The 17,272-nt window shown below is 28.1% G+C and overlaps 2 protein-coding genes across 3 annotated transcripts; both read left to right on the top strand.

Moving 5' to 3' along the window:
• The first annotated feature begins 8,303 nt into the window (after positions 1-8,303).
• On the top strand, positions 8,304-10,747 carry LOC105129199 (E3 ubiquitin-protein ligase RMA3-like). The gene is made up of 2 exons (XM_011031162.1): positions 8,304-8,458; positions 9,758-10,747. Exon 2 carries the CDS (start codon positions 9,773-9,775, stop codon positions 10,544-10,546), a length of 774 nt encoding a protein of 257 aa, XP_011029464.1. The 5' UTR covers positions 8,304-8,458; positions 9,758-9,772; the 3' UTR covers positions 10,547-10,747.
• A 2,846-nt stretch (positions 10,748-13,593) lies between these two features.
• LOC105129198 (pentatricopeptide repeat-containing protein At4g21705, mitochondrial-like) lies at positions 13,594-17,042 on the top strand. 2 transcript variants are annotated; one of them, XM_011031161.1, is made up of 3 exons: positions 13,952-14,039; positions 15,002-15,048; positions 15,562-17,042. In XM_011031161.1, the coding sequence occupies exon 3, from the start codon at positions 15,574-15,576 to the stop codon at positions 16,801-16,803; it is 1,230 nt and encodes a 409-aa protein (XP_011029463.1). In that variant the 5' UTR covers positions 13,952-14,039; positions 15,002-15,048; positions 15,562-15,573; the 3' UTR covers positions 16,804-17,042. The 2 variants fall into 2 exon arrangements, with proteins under 2 accessions (XP_011029462.1, XP_011029463.1); XM_011031160.1 differs by lacking the exon at positions 15,002-15,048 and having other exon boundaries at positions 13,594-14,039.
• Positions 17,043-17,272: the final 230 nt, after the last annotated feature.

The raw sequence follows: 17,272 nt of genomic DNA, 5'->3' as shown, positions 1-17,272 counted from the left end.
GCTTTATTTGATTTGATTTTATTTGATTTTGTGTTTTAAAAGTGTTTTTAAAAAAAAAATATTTTTTTTGTATTTTAAATTAATATTTTTTAATATTTTCAGATTATTTTGATGTGTTAATATTAATAATAATTTTTAAAAAATAAAAAATATATATTAAAAAACAATCCCAGTCACCTTTTCCCTTTCAAACACATTGGAGTCTTGCTGCACTTTAGGTGCTTGGGAATATACTGGTAATTTGGTGTTTGACGCCGGAGGGTGTAAATCATGCATGTAAAAGCATTATGGATAACAAAATAATTGGAAATGGTAGGTAGTGGCTAGCCTTTAGTATGGATGTTGGCCTACCAAGTGATTTATGAATGAACAATAAGATAATCCTTGTACCATGGGCTGATATTTCATGATTCATGTATGAAATATTCATAAAATTAAGGTTTATTTATTTGTTGGAAAGTTTTTTTTAAAAAAATGAATTTTTAAAAAATAAATTTGAGGAAAATAAATTATTTTTTAATATTTGATAGTGTAATGAAAAGTAAGTTGAAAAATGCTTTTTATTATTTGGTTTTTTATTATTTGGTAATGTTATGAAAAATAATTTATTAATAATTTATTTTTTTAAGTTTATTAAAATAATAAAAAATAAATTTTACAAATTTAAAAGTTAAATTTAAAAGTTGAATAAGAATGAAATTGAAAAAAAATATAATTTTATAAATTATTTTAAATAAAAATAATAATAATCAAAATAATAAAGATTAAATCTAATAAATTAAAAAATTAATTAATTGAAATAATAAAAATTAATATTTCATAAATTATTTCAAATTAAAAGAATGAGGAAAAAATTTGACAGATAAAAATTTTAATTAAAAAATAAAATAAAAAATAAAAATAAATAACAATTATAAAAATAGGAGTAAAGTTAATATAAAAATTAAATTTTAAGAGATGAAATTAAAAAAAATTAATATATAGTAATTAAAAGTTTGAAGATCAAATTTGATATAATTAATAAATAATATGATATTTTTAAGATTTTCACAATTTTCAGAAAGCTTTTTTCATTTACAATAAAGAGAAAATATTTTTTTGCAAATTAAGTTAAATTTTTTTATGGTTAATTGTTTTTTATTGATAAATTTTTTTAATATTAAATAAATACAAAATAATTATAAAAAAATTACTTTATGCGACGTAAGTTATGTTCAAGAAAGCTGTTTTTTTAATAAATTTAAGTATTTTTTATTTAAAATTATATTTTTATGTTTTTTTTTGTTTTATAAATTTGAGTTTTTTCTTAAAATTAATTTATTTAATGTTTTTTAAATAATTTTGTTAAAATAAAAAAAATCATTATTTTAATATATTTTAAAATAAAAATTATTTTAAAAAATAATAATATTATAATCTCAAACGCTTTATTACGGGACTGCTCTCCGTCCTTTGGAAGTGGAATCTGATAATCTAGTAGCTCCTGTTATTTCATTTTATTTATGTCCGCATAATCCAGATTATGTTAGTTAATATAATAAAGCAATTAAAATGCCAGTTTTTTTTTCACTATAATAATTCGTAGTACTTTTAAGTTTTTTTTCTTTTCTTTTAATCCTCAATCTTTTTTCCATGTGCATCCTTCTATTTTAAATTTAATGACCAATTTCATATGGTTTGTTACGGAAGGATAAGATTCAACCAAAAAGAACTAATGTATAAAATAAGGAGAAACTGTGTAGCCATTCTCAAATTCGTGTGAAAACGTTATTTTTTGTCCATATACTTTCATTTTTCATACTTTATAGTCCTTTTAGTTTTTGTATTTTTAATTTTGATCCAAAAGTTTGTTTTATATGTTTTTAAATCCTTGAGTTTTAGACATGAAGGTGTCAGGGCTGGTGGCTCTTTAAGTTTTTTTTTGTTTTTTTATATTTTTTATTAGATTTCTATTTAAATGCTCTATAAAAAAAATTAACATTAAATTTTAATTATTATTCAATTTTTTATATCTATCAAATAATATTATAGGTTTTTGTGAGCATGTTAATATTTTTTTTTCCAATTATTATGTGCCTAACATGAAAATAAATTAAATAAAACCATGAAGCTTAATTCTTAAACAATTAAATGTTAAAGGGTGAAATTGATTATTTTTTTTAAGTAGCAACAAAAAAAAATATATTTGAATCAACCGAAGTTAACCTACTAGCCTCATGATTATAGATATAAGATTGGGATAACCTTGTATAAATAAATGTGGAAAAAAAGAGAAGAAGCATGAAAATTAATTTTCAATAAATTAAATGTTGAAAAATAAAATTGAAAAATAAAATAACCTAAAAAAGATAAAAGTCAACCTGTGTTAACTTTTAAAATCTGTGACCCTGGTCATTAAGGCAAGAATAACCTTACAGAAGACAAACCCTAAAAATAACAAAGCAAGTTCTCAATGAACAATAAACCGATAGATGAAATTAAAGAAAAATACAATAAAAAGGAATCCAAAACAAAACAAATGACAATAAAATAAATGAGAGCTAGATTTAACATAAAAATAAATGAAAATCAAATGATGATGGCTTAAATTAAAAATAAAATTCAATTAGAAAAAAGTAAAAAAACAATTAAAAAAATAAGGATCATATTTAATTTAGAAATTAAATGAAACCAAATGATGATGGACAAAATTGAGGAAAAAATAAAAAAATATAAATAAAAAAATAAAGACTAAATTAGATTAAAAAAAAACAAACCATAAAATAACTTTATATTTTAACAATGAGAAAAAAGATAGAGAAGATAAAAAGAAAAAAGTTCACTAAGGTCTAATGCTTAATTACTACTTTACCGTATACATGTGTTTGATCACCTAAAAGACCATATTAGGATATTTCTAACATCGCTATGAAAAGGTGATGTTTGACTTTCAAACAACAATGTACGTGCCGTCTTAATGTCCCTGGACATTGCCTTTACGGTACTATATATATTGCACTCGTAAAATATTTTTTATTTTTAAATTATATTTTATATGTATTAAAATACTAAATTGCCATTAAATGAAAGTTAAATCATTTTTAGTCTTAAGGGTAATTAAGTAATTTAACCACGTGTGCGAGAAGGCCTTCCTCCCTTGTCAAATTGTAAATGATTAATGGGTCATGATAAAAGAACCGTATTGCCCTCTAAAGCAAGTGCAATGATTTTTTTTACAAGGGTAATTACTTTTATTTTTTATTTTTTAAAAACATTTAATTATTTTTATTTTTTAATTTCATACTATTTTGATGTGTTAATATTAAAAATAAATTTTTAAATAAAAAATACTTTAAAAATTAACTAAAATTAAAACAGATAAATATAATAATTTATTATGTTTGTTTCATATATGAAAGTTAAGTTTTATATGCGAGATAAAAAAAATAAAAAAAAATCAAGAAAAGTTGTATCCAACCTGTGTTAACTTTTAAATTTTGTGACCCTGGTCATTAAGATAATAATAACCTTATAGAAGACATACCTTAAAAATAACAAAGCAAGTTCTCAATCAACAAAAAACCAATAGATGAAATTAAAGAAAAATACAACAAAAAGAAATTAAAAAAAAAAAGCAAATAACAATAAAATAAATGAGAAATAGATTTAACATAAAAATAAATGAAAATCAAATGATGATGGATTAAATTAAAAATAAAATTCAATTAAAAAAAGTAAAAAAACAATTAAAAGAATAAGGATCATATTAGATTTAGAAATTAAATGAAACCAAATGATGATGGACAAAATTAAAAAAAAAAGACTAAATTAGATAAAACAAAAAAAGAACAAACCATAGAATAACTTTATATTTTAGCAACGAGAAGAAAGACAAAGAGAAGAGAAAAGAAAAAAAATTCATCAAGATCTAATACCTAATTATTACTTTACTATACACACGTACTTGATCATTTGGAAAACTACGTTAAGATGTTTCCAATATTATTATGAAAAGTGATGTTTGACTTTCAAACAATGATATACGCACCATTTTAATGACCTTGGACATTACTTTTACAGTATTGCATGTATTGCACTCGTAAAATATTTTTTTATTTTTAAATTATATTATATATATATATTAAAATACTAAATTGCCCTTACACAACTTAATAATAACAACAAAAAATATATAAAAACAAGAAAAAACCATTAAATGAAAGTTAAATAATTTTGTCTTAAGAGTAATTAAGTAACTTAACCATGTGTGTGAGAAGACCTTCCTCCCTCGTCAAATTGTAAATGATTAATGGGTCATGATAAAAGAACCGTATTGCCCTCTAAAGCAAGTGCAATGATTTTTTTTACAAGGGCAAAACAATCATTTCTCCGCAATTACTGTACAACGGAAAATTGAGCACTAGTAGATTTTCGTTAATTTTATTTTAATAAAGTATAACTTATTATTTTGGTTAAAAGAATATTGACACCTAATTAAATACGAAAAACTAAGCAGACTAGTTATGTTAATCTACGTATAATTATCGATTTATTTCATGAAACACGCGCATTAAATTCTATTTTGACGCTGCAAATATTTCTTGATGTTAAAGAATTAAAATCGCCTGCATTATTTGTTTTCTTCATTATAAATTAATTATTGATTCGACCGATGAAGAACATGTGGGGAGACTAGTTCCAACCTAAAAGATCCCGATGGATGGATCTAAAGAAGAAGAAGAAGAAGAAGACGACCAGTGTGGACAGCTATATATATTCAACAGGTCCTGTCTTGGTGAAGAAGAGAAAAGTCTCGAAGAAATAGAATGGTTCCAGAGGTTGAAAAATCCCGAGTCCTCTGCCGACCGATGTTCAATACCTGTGAGGTTTTTCTTCCTTTACCACTGTTCGATTCGCTTCAGCTGTCTAGAAGGCTTGCTTGTTCTTTCAAGGTTTCTTTTCCATGATCCGTTTTGTCTCATCTCCTTTCAATTTAAATAAAACAGAAATCTCCAAGGTTAGATCTTTGAAAAATCAATCGAAGATGGTTGTTGTCGAGTCGAAGCTATCTTTGTTCGTGAGATTGCTGTCCCCGACCGTTTGGCAATACTGCTGACCATGTCTATCTCAAAATTTTGATTTTTTTATTTAAAATTAAAATTTAAAATTATTTTTATATTATGATATCAAAAATAAATTTTAAAAATAAAAAAATTAATAAAATTTAATTTTAAATTATAAATATTTTAAAAAATAACTAATATCACAATACCAAACATCCACCGTATATCATCATGTTAATATTTTAATGACATTAAAAAATATTTTTATTTATTAAAATAAATTAAAAAGGAGTGAGATGCTCATCAAACTAAAATTCACTAGGATAGAAAAAAATGGAAAGATTTTATTTTTTTTACAATACAAAAATAAGCCAGCCTAGAGCATTTAGCCTTTGCATTGTTGTTTACTAAATCTTTTTTTAATTAATGATTTTTTATGGTTTTTTTATGAAGATTTTTTTAATTTATATTTAAACCAATATCCTTTTTTTTAAATCTCTTTTAAATAATAATTAATTTTTTAGCTATTAATTTAAATTTAAAAAGTTTTTCTAATCATTTATAATTTTTTTTTATCTTTTATATAGATGAACTTTATTTTTAAAAATAAATTTTTTTCAGATAACATTTCTAATATATGTAGTCTTGCATAATATTTTTTTTTGTTTTATTTTATTTGATCAATTTAATTCTTATCTTTATTTTTGTTATCTTACTTAAATTAAAATAATTGCTTTCATAAATAAATTTAACAAAAATAATGTAAATATTATATCTTCTAAAATTAAATATTTTAATCTATATATTTTTAAGTATCGCTAATGATTATTTATTTATTTATTTATATAATTTTTGATTTATTTGATTATATATATAAATTTTTTTATTTAAACTTAGATTTTTTAAATTACAAAGATACTTTAAAAAATCTATATATATAATTTTTTTTATAAAACATAAAAATATTCAACTCTCAACTTATAACGGTCATACGACTAAGTGTGTGTATAAATAGCAAGATCTACGTGTGTAAATATTTGTTTACATCCATTTCTTGCTGCGGAAGGCAAGCAAGGCAAGCAAATGCTGACGAAGATCCGTACACTTATTTAAAATAGAGATTAGATTAATTAAGATAAGGACTCCATCACAAAAAGGATAAGGATTCACATCGCATGCGTGTATGACGGTGATCATTCACATCGTAATTTTATCTTATTCTTCTTAATTATAATAGGTAATAATTATGTATGAATTATGATGCTCATTCCAGAATTAATTGTTAATAAGATAGAAAACTAAATTATACATATAAAAACAACATATAGCCAGGGAGGGGTATGGAATTTTACTGTGGTTGTGAAGAAAATATATAAATTTTATTTTTTAAAAAAAATTAATTTTTTATAATTTTGATATATTGATATAAAAATAAATATTAAAAATAAAAATATTATTTAATATATTTTTAAATAAAAATATTTTAAAAAACAATAACTAACATACTTCTCAATATTGCCATAACCCATGAGAAGTTCTCTTGTTTTTTTTTTTGTAGTAATAATAATAATAATAGCTAATTCAAAATATGATATTAAGGATATATAATCATTTTTGTTTCTGAAATAAAATATATTGTCCTCGTAAAAAAGGTAGAATTGCAGTTGTGTAGCAAAATAACATTTTCTCCATTATTTTTTGCTTATAATAAAAATACGGCATAAAAGTGTTTGGGCAAGCCTCTGTATTAGTCCCCCAGCTTTTCAATAAGGTCCCATATCTATACATTTTATCAATCGAATCCCAGAACCATTCAAAATTTCTCAATCAAGTCCTCCCTCTGTGTCCATTAATTTATCCATCGACATCGCATATCTCATGGAATAATAAGATTCTGCTTCGAGAGAAGGTTGAATTATTGGATTGATTCTCTTATACTTTCAATAAATATAAATGCTTTTTTTTAATATAAAAATAATAATAAAGAGAATTCCTGCTGCGGGTACAGAAACATGGTACCCTATTCCGAACGTTCTAGATTTCTAATACAGTGGGCGGTTGGCTGCTGTCCAGTGTCTAGAGAAGGGGTTGGTAGGTGCGGTCCAAGGTGGCTATAAGTAGATCCAGAGCACTTCAATTCAACCCTTGAATATAGCCATAGCCAGCTAGTAGTCAGCTTATCTAGATTAGCTTGCTTCTAAGATTACTCTGACTGAATTATGCTCTCATTATTATTCTTCTATTTAATTCTCCCCTTCCTTTTCTTACAAGTTAGACTAGTTAAATCCCTTTACGGGCTTTACATCTCCTTCATTTGAGAGAGGTGTAAAATGGAGGCTAAAAATGCAAACAACTCTCTCTCCTTTTATCCTTTCCATGCGGACTCCAATAAAATTACTCTCTCTCTCCTTTTCTCCTTTCCATGCGGACTCCAATAAAATTATTAAAAATATATTTAAAAATATAATTATAATTATTTTTTAAAAATTATTTTTAACATTAACCGATCAAAATAACCTGAAAACACTACAAAAATATTAATTTAAAGAAAAAAATTTAAATTTTTTAAAAACATTTGCAATATAAAAACAAACAAAATTTTGATCAACATGTAAAAAATAACTTTTCTCCCACTAAAATGCTATTTCTATACATTTTATTAAAAAACTTAAAACATCAACAACTATTTTATCGTGCAAGAAAATGGAGCTATTAGATTGTTAAAATAGAATTTGTCATTGGGATGCACATAAAAAAAACTATATATACATTAAAATATTGTAATTAAAAAAAACATTTAAAATATTTACTTGTCAAAGTTTCACTTTATTACAACTATAAGGATGGAATAAAAAACTATAATAAATTTTTTAGGTTTTTTTTATTGGAATAAATTTTGTTTTATTCACTTTGAAGAATAAGAGATTTCTTCTAGATAGAAGAGAACAACCAATTTTCTTTTATTTTCTTATTTTTGGAGAAATAACAAAATATTCCTTGTAGGCAGAACTGCTAACTTTAGAACATCACCCAAAATACAAATTGAAATGAAATGAAACGAAGTGATATGATGACACGTAATTCACACGTGGTGGAGTATAAGCGGTCCAAAAAGCAACGCTCCTAGGTAGCAGCAAATCTGTGTACCCCAACCCACAGACAGACGGACATGTAATAAGGAAAGGCCCACCGTTTTTCTTTCTTTTAAATTAATTTATATATTATTTATTTATTTTTTATCCTTAACATCCTTCCTTATATACGTTGTTAACCCTCTCCATCGTCAAATCTCTCTCCCTCCTCTCCCTTCTCTGTCCAGAAACTCACTTCCTCTTGCGTTAAAGAGCTGCATTGTAGTTTCTGCATTATTTTTAAGGCATTCTTCTGTTTCTTCTTGTTCAGTTTTTACGTAAAAGGTATCATCTCCTTCTCGCTTTTCTTTTTGTGGGGTTGTTTTCTTGTTTTGAGTTTTTTTTCAATAAACTTTGTGGGGATTTTTTTGATGTCAATTTGGACTTTGATTTGTTTCTGAGTATTTTAATATTGGGGTTTTGATCTCCTTTGAAATCGTGATAGAACTGTAGTTTTTTTTTTTGTGGGTGTTTTGGAATGGTGAGAGAAATTATGTTATCGGATTTGTTATTGTCTTTCTATAGCAATGGCATGGATATGATGACAGAAATTAAGCTGCTAATGCTTAATTGTTTTTTCTTGGAATTATCTGTATGTTTCTTTCAAGGTTTTGTTCAATACTTTTTAGGCCAGAAGTTATTAAAGCCTTTTGCTTTCGGATAGAAAGGATAATGAGTTTTCATGTTTTTCTTAATCTCAAGGTTTAAAACTATGATTGGTTCTTTATGGCTGTCAAACTTCTTCTTGATTTTATATGTCAAGAGGATAAAAAAAAAGGTCTTTGAAAGCAATTTAGTGACTACCCTTTTGGCACTTTTCAATGTGAAAGAATCTGAGTGCTTTAGAAATCAGTTTAATTGTAGAAGAAGACCGTAATTCATGGCCCAAAACGTTGCACTGTTCAGTATTTTTTGGACCAGAAACTAATTGGGAGCATATTAGTTTATTACAGGTTTTAGATAGCTCCAAGTGGCCCTCTGATCTTAAGGTGCTAGATATGTAAGATTGGTGAACTCAACGTAAACTATTCTGCTGATGTTCCAGTCATCTACCTCTTGATCTCTTGTGAACTCAACAAAAACTACTCCGCTGCCGTTCTAGTCATCAACCTCTTGACCTCTCTTTATTTGCTAACCCGTAGTTTTGTTCTTCTCATACATGGTTGATGGGTTGAGGAATCTTCTTACATGGCTCTTCATTTGATTAACTTCAAGCCAATTCTTTCCTTTTGAAGTATTCCACTTCAAAATTTTAGCCTTATGCTGTTTGAAACTTTAACTCTCCCCCTTTATTATTTGCTTGTGCTTATTTGGATGCTTAACTTATCTGTGTTTGAAACTTTAAATATCTGGTCTCTGGGAAGGAGTACTATTGGCAATTGAACTCTATTGCTAATAGCGGATACTTTTTTCTCTGGAATATTTCCTTTTTCTTCTGTTTCTGCCAGTAGATGATGGTTCTTGCTGTATGTTTCTGTGTCTCTCACATCTTGTCACACACGCATAATTTGCGCACATGCAGAATGGTCTCTCTAAGAGTATTTCCATTGATATATATGCTAAGAAACCTTGTTTTTAATACAGAGCGTGTGGATATATATGGAACATCACTTCTTTGATCACGAGGCACATTTTGAATCTGAGGAAGTTGTTGGACTCGAGCAGAAATATAAATCCATCCCAGCCCCAGTATCTGTCTCAGACAATGACAGTGACCTTTTCGAATGCAATATATGCTTAGACTCAGCACATGACCCTGTTGTCACCTTCTGTGGTCACCTATATTGCTGGCCATGCATGTACAAATGGCTCCATGTTAAAACCTCCTCCCCTGATGCTGTTCAGCAGCAGCAAAGCTGCCCAGTCTGCAAGGCTCCTATTTCCCCAACTTCATTGGTTCCCCTTTATGGCCGCGGCCCGCTCTCATCAGAATCAAAATCCATGGGATCATCGGTGGATGCAGCCTTACCCCGTAGGCCACTCCCTTCGGGATTGAATACTGCGAGTACAAATACTTCACGTCAAAGTCGGCAGCCTCATTCAAATTCTTTCAATCCACGGTCTCAGTCGTTTCAACACGAACAATACTTCCATGATCCTCATGGAGGTTATGCGGCCATGACCTCATCAAACCTTGGGAGTACGGTAATGACAGGTTTTTTAAATCCAATGATGGGGATGTTCAACGAGATGGGGTGCTCAAGGATTTTTGGTACATCAGTCACGAATATGTTTGCTCACCCTTACACAAATCCTCTCATGGGAAGTAACAATCCTAGGATGAGGAGGCAGGAAATGCAGCTTGATAAATCTCTAAATAGAGTGTCCATCTTTCTTTTTTGCTGCTTCATTCTGTGTCTTCTCTTGTTTTGACCAGGTTATGTTAGAGCTTTTGTATATAGGTGATGAACATACACACTACAGGGACAATACGCTGTGAAGTTTTTGCTGGAAACTCTCTTTAGGAGATTTTCCTCTACATTTTTGCACAAATCGTGGCCATTCTTTATAGTGGCTTGCCATTTTTCCTGAGTTGTATTTTAGATTGTTGAGTGCTGAAGATCCATTTCTACAGTTCGAAAGTTAAAGAGAGGAAAATTGACAGCCTTTGAATATCAACTAGTCAGGATCACACGCAACCGGTATTCAAAATTGGTGAAGGAAATGAGTGGTAAATTCTAAGAAAAACTAGGATGTCACCCTCGGAAATCTTAAACCATAAGTTCTTCACTTATTCCAAGTTCTGCAGTCTGTTTAATTATACAGGTCCCTCATTGCGCGTGATGAATTATTGAAGATTTTCTTCTTACCTGGAATCCCTTAATTGGTTTAGATCTTAGGTTCTTTCATTTGCTTTAATTAATTAGTCTGTAACTAAACTAGTTGAGCAGTCATTAGTGTTCCAAATCTTGTATCGCTGTTTACAATTACATTTGTTGGTCAAGAAAATCTGGGAGGTGCTTGCTCTTACTTCTCAATCTAGACTAATCCTGTCTATCTATTATTTACCGAGAAATTTTTTAAAATATTTACAAATTATTTATTGGTTATTCATTAAATAAAAAAAATTAAATATTTATAAACTATTTATTAAATTTCAAGTATTCAATAAGTATCTATTATCTACTATTATTTATTAACCAATAAAAAATAAAATTATATATATATTAAATGATAAATATTATTCATACATATGCTATGAAAGCACAAGTAAGGCCCTCTAAATCTCTAAAAAAATAAAATAAAAAATAAAGAAAAGAAAATGCATTTTTTTTATTTTTTTTTATCTATGTAGTAATAGGTTTATATAAACTTGAAATATTATAATAAAATATTATGACTATTAATAAAAACTATTAAAGAAATTATATAACTATTAAAGAAAAAATTATATTTTAAATTAAATTAAATAACTACTATTAAATTTTTTCCTGACAGTCATAATTATAAAATTAATTATAAAATAAAAAATCAATCTTTTTAATATTATAAATATTCATGTAACAGTATTAAAAAATGAACCACAAAAACTCATCTATCATTACTTTTATTTAATTTATTACATAATAAAAAAATTCACGATTATAAACACTTTTAAAAAAATTATTTCTAAGATAAAAATCCATCTTTCTTTATTTACTTCCAAACTACACCAAGAACAATTGCCCTGCCCTCCTTAAATATTGTAGCTCCGCTATGTTTTGGGCTTTGAACTCCGTCATTTATAGTCCCCGAATTTAGCAAATATTATTTTGATGTCATGTGTATGGAAATATTATATGAATCCTATAAATTAAACAAAGTGAAGCTTTTTCAATACTTTTTTGGATTTTAAATAGGAGTGTTTGGAAATATTATGTAAATCATATTTTTAAAAATTTTAATTTTTTAAAATAAAAATTTGTTTTATATTTTTTAATTGTTTTGAAGTATTGATATTAAAAATAAATTAAAAAAAAATAAAATAAATTATTTTAATATATTTATAAGTGAAAACATTACCCGATATAATAATCCTAATCCTAAACCGCCAATCCAAACCTGCATAAAATAGACGACTTCATCAATTACCAACACCTTTTAATTTTTAGTTAGCTAGGCTGTAATTCCTACATTAAAACCAAATTAAAACATCCCATTAATGGTTATTCCTCAGTGTTCCTGAAAAAAAGGAATAATCCCCCTTGAATCAAAAGTTATTATTTACTGGTTAATTTATTTTTATGTTATAAAAATATTTTGAAGATTTTTAAATTTTTTCTTTAAATTATTTTTTATATGTAATTTTAAATTATTTTGATATATTAATATCAAAAATAAATTTTTAAAAATAAAAATATATTATTTTAATATATTTTTCAACAAAAAAAATATTTTAAAAAACAACAATTATCCTATCTACGAAACATTACTTTATGAACTCATTCATATGATATCTACAAAACATTACTTTATGAACTCATTCATATGAAAGATACACAAAAGAGTTAAATTAAAATTCTCTACAAAAAGTCCAATTTTAGAAAATGAATAGTATCATTATCATATTAATTTGAATCACGTGGCAGACTATAAGCATTACATGCATTTTACTGTCGGTTAATTCTATAAGCTTTAAAATTAATAATTATATAATATAATCATATTTAAATCATCCTATTTAATTCAAAAAAATGTTTTACAAAGGTCTGTTGTAAACAAAAGTAGAGTTAAAAAAAAAAAGAAAAAGAAAAATAGAGAGAAATTTCGTGGTGCTGACAAGTGATGTTTGTTCATGCTAGAAAATTAAAATTAATTTGTTACATATTTAAGCTTTACTTTGATTATTATTAGTTAGTATGCTATAGCTATAGAGCCTCAGTTTAAACGATTGAAATTGATTAATCCAAACAATCTTAAACCTAAATCTTTATATTAATCTTAATATTTTGTTTAGTTGTTTATTTAATTGATTTTATGGTTATTTAATTTATAAATTTTATATTATAAATTTATTAGGTGTTTTATAATTTGCACTTTCTCAGAAAATTTTAATAAAAAAATATATTTGGTTATTATTATATAAAACAAATATCATTATATGTCTTATATTTAAGAAATAGATACGTTTCTTCGCAAATATTATTATTATAATAATTACTATTTTAATAGAGAAAATTATATTATTATTTTTTATAATACTAAAAAACCTAAAAAGTTCAATATCTAAACTTTAAAAGTTTACAATAAAATATATAAACTAAATTTAATTTGATTTGATTTGAGAACAAATAGTAATCCTCAAGCAAAGTTTTCACGCACTTTGTAATTAAATTTTAAAAATTTTTAAATTTTTAAATTATATTTAACATCCTGAAACCGAAATATATTATTTTTTTTTAAAAAAAAACATGATGCCAACCAGAACTCTACCAGATCAAAGGCGAGTCGGGTTCGATAATTTTATAATTAGGCTCGAAGTCCTAAGAGGAGTGAGCTTCCCACCTGCTTAAACCCCTCTAAAACCCTAATCCTAAGTTCCTCTTCCAAATCCTTCAGTTAACCCAGAAAAACTGCTATCCACTCTCTTCCTTCACTGTAATCACTGAATTCTCGATTTCCCTAAATGGCAGCGCTATTCTCTTCTCTTGTAAACAGAACCCAAAACCTGGTAGCAAATGCAATCATGAGAAGATCATACGTCAGAAAGGCATCAACTCAAAGGAACAACCTTTATTCTAGAATCAGTCCACTTGGTGACCCACGCATCAGTTTGGCTCCAGTGCTTGAGCAGTGGGTTGAAGAGGGCAAGAAAGTTAAAGACTACGAGCTTCGAACAATTGTTAAAGGCCTTCGTGAACGCAAACGCTTTAAACAAGCTCTTGAGGTTAGTGGCCAATGAGTGACTTGATTTTGATAGTCTGCAACCAAAACCCTTGTTTGATTGATGAGAAACTTGGGGGAAGGAGAGGAAAATAAATGTAGGTTTTGTTTTGTGTTGGATTGTGTTTTGTATTGTAGAAATGGATAATGTTTACTGAATTTCGGTACTTGGTGCTACTTTTTTAATTATGTCTGAAGTTGTATTTGCTAATGGGAAAATGTAAAGAAAAACTGAAATATTTGTTTGTGTTTTTCATGCTTGTTGGGTTCATTTGATTAGGATCAGGGAGCTTTTAACTTCTTGTATTGCTCTCAATAAATGAATGGACAAATAACAAGTTGAATTTCGTTAAGTTGGAACTTGGGAGGAGGAGTTTTCTGGAATTGAACAACACGAGTGATGGCTCATTTGGCCTTGTTTTTAATTAAGGCTTATGTTTTCTCTAGAAGCGTGGAAAGTGAAAAGGGGAAGCTCAGTATGATATCTAATGCCGGTTTATTCCTTGAGACTAGCGATAATGATGTTAAATCAAAATCAAGAGAGTGGATTTAAGATGAAATAAAGAAAATATATTCAATTTTGCTTCCTTTATAATAGCTGTCGTGGAGCTACCTTTTTTTGCCGTAAGTGTTTGTAATTTTGTTAATCTCATTAAAGTTCAATACTAACAAGTCACCAAGATTCGTGAATGACAGGCCTTAGTATTCTTAGAAACGCCATTACTCAGTTACTTCCTGCTGAAATTGGATCTTAGGAATTAGAGCGCGAGAAAGTCATACCATTCCAGCATTTTTTGTATGAATTGGCTGTTCTCAGATTTTCAACCCATGACCTCTTTGTTAAGCCCATGCATGATATTTCTCCATCAAATGAGGGGAATTGTACAGATCCTGATGAACTGATGTAAGAATTCTAAGCAACCATCCAGGTGTGACATAATTTGTTTATCGTGTTCTTGTTTGCAGATCAGGCTTCAATTTTGAATCTATTTGGTGAATCATTGCTAAACCAAGTGTTGTATTAATCTTTTGCATTACTGGAGTTTTTTTCTATCTGATGCATGGGAAATAGAGGGATTTATCCTCATGGAGCTAGTCTTAGTGGTACTGAAATTTCTTAGATAAGAAATTGTTTAAAAGTAGTCATATAACTACTGCGTTTGTATATACATTGTAGTTTTATTTAGTTGATGCTTTGAACCTCTCTTGTGAATCTGTGTACCATATACCAATGTCCTGTGTGTTGGAATTATTGTGCCTCTTACGAACAATCACTATTAAACATAGGGAAAAGAGGAACTTTTGAAGTGCTCCGCATTCCTTTTCTTTTCATCTCATAGTCATTCAATTTCTCAAACCCTTGCTGTAACATATTATTATGCCAATATCTGAACATATCTCTTGTATCGAAGACCTGAATGCTAAATTTTTCTTAGCGCCAGGTAATGTCTGAATCTTGACTGGCACTTTCAGGTATAAGGTTCAACATCTCTTAATATTTTTTGTTTGGATCCTGGTCTGTGCAGGTTTCTCAGTGGATGAGTAGCAACAGGCTCTGCAATTTCTCACCATCTGACCATGCTGTGCGGCTGGATCTGATTGGCAAAGTTCATGGACTGGAATCTGCTGAGAGCTACTTCAAAAATTTGGATGAAAAGGATAAAATTCACAAAACATATGGCGCTCTTTTGAACTGTTATGTCAGAAGTGGTCTTGTTGAAAAGTCCCTTTCCCATGTGCAGAAGATGAAGGAGCTGGGTTTTGTTTCCACTGCTTTGAACTACAATGATCTCATGTGCCTCTATGTGAACACTGGCCTGCTAGAGAAAGTTCCTGATGTGCTTTCAGATATGAAGGAGAATGGCATTTCCCCTGACCTTTTCAGCTACAGAATTTGCTTGAAATCTTATGGGGAAAGATCTGACTTTGATAATGTGGAGAAAATTCTACGAGAAATGGAGAGCCAGTCACATATCTCCATGGACTGGAGAACATTTGCTACAGTAGCCAATATCTATCTAGAAGCAGGTCTGAAAGAGAAAGCACTTGTCTACTTGAAAAAATGTGAAGAGAAGGTTAATAAAAATGCACTAGGCTACAATCATTTGATTTCGCTCTATGCAAGTCTTGGGAACAAGGATGAGATGATGAGGTTGTGGGAGCTTGCAAAAGCCAACTGCAAGAAACAACTCAATAGAGATTATATAACCATCTTAGGATCTCTAGTAAAGCTTGGTCACCTTGAAGAAGCTGAGAAATTGCTGCAGGACTGGGAATCGTCTTGCCAATATTATGATTTTCGAGTTCCAAATGTCGTCCTCATCGGGTATTCTAGGAAAGGTTTACCTGAAAAAGCCGAGGCAATGCTTCAAGACATAATAGAAAAACAAAAGATGAAAAATCCAAGTAGTTGGTCTATTATTTCAGCAGGGTATATGGATAAGCAGAATATGGAAAAGGCTCTTGAATGCATGAAAGAAGCTCTGGCAGCAGATACCGAAAATAAAGGGTGGAGACCGAAACCTGCAATGATATCCAACATATTGAATTGGCTTGGTGATAACGGGGACGCTCAAGAAGTAGAAGCGTTTGTGGGCTTGTTGGAGACTAGGGTCCCAAAAAGTAGGGAAATGTATCATGCTCTCATCAAGTCGTATATCAGATGTGGGAAAGAAGTGGCTGGACTTTTAGAGAGCATGAAAACTGCTGATAATATAGATGAAGATGAGGAAACAAAGACAATTCTTAGTTCAAGACAGCAAGTATAACGATTGAGTCGCTCGATTTTACTGGTTCTCCCCAAATTCTTAGACTAGATGCTGCCAAATCCAGCCAAGGTGCATGTGCACATTCAACCAATTAGTGAAAAGGGCGTTCAGATTCTTCGACAATCTAGTTTCAGCTTTCAAATTTGTATGGAGAAATATTTGAATCATTTGCCTTCCCCTCAAAATTAATCATTGGGAAATTATTTTGTTAAATATTGAAAGTAATTAGCAGTAAAAAATGTTGATCCCCACAAACACTTATCTAATTTTTTCATGGTTTTACTTTGTTTAGAATTGCGTTCTAAATATTATGAAAATTTAAATATTTTTTTAATGTTTTTATAATATAAAAATAAAAATTTTAAAATAAAAAATATTATTTTAATATATTTCTAAATAAAAATAATTTTAAAAACAATTGATAAATAAAAACAACACCCACAATGAAATGGGCTTTTATAAGTTTTCA

Source organism: Populus euphratica, unplaced genomic scaffold (genome assembly GCF_000495115.2).
Source record: "Populus euphratica unplaced genomic scaffold, PopEup_1.0 scaffold86.1, whole genome shotgun sequence".
In the NCBI taxonomy this organism is placed as follows: Eukaryota; Viridiplantae; Streptophyta; class Magnoliopsida; order Malpighiales; family Salicaceae; genus Populus; species Populus euphratica.
Note: the sequence above shows the minus strand (reverse complement) of the source record. Positions and strands in the feature narration are given on the sequence as shown.

Coding starts and splice junctions, on each gene's coding strand:
- LOC105129199 (XM_011031162.1), top strand. CDS start 9,773: ATGGAACATCACTTCTTTGATCACGAGGCACATTTTGAATCTGAGGAA.
- LOC105129198 (XM_011031160.1), top strand. CDS start 13,779: ATGGCAGCGCTATTCTCTTCTCTTGTAAACAGAACCCAAAACCTGGTA. Junction 14,040..15,561: donor GCTTTAAACAAGCTCTTGAG/GTTAGTGGCCAA, acceptor TGGTCTGTGCAG/GTTTCTCAGTGGATGAGTAG.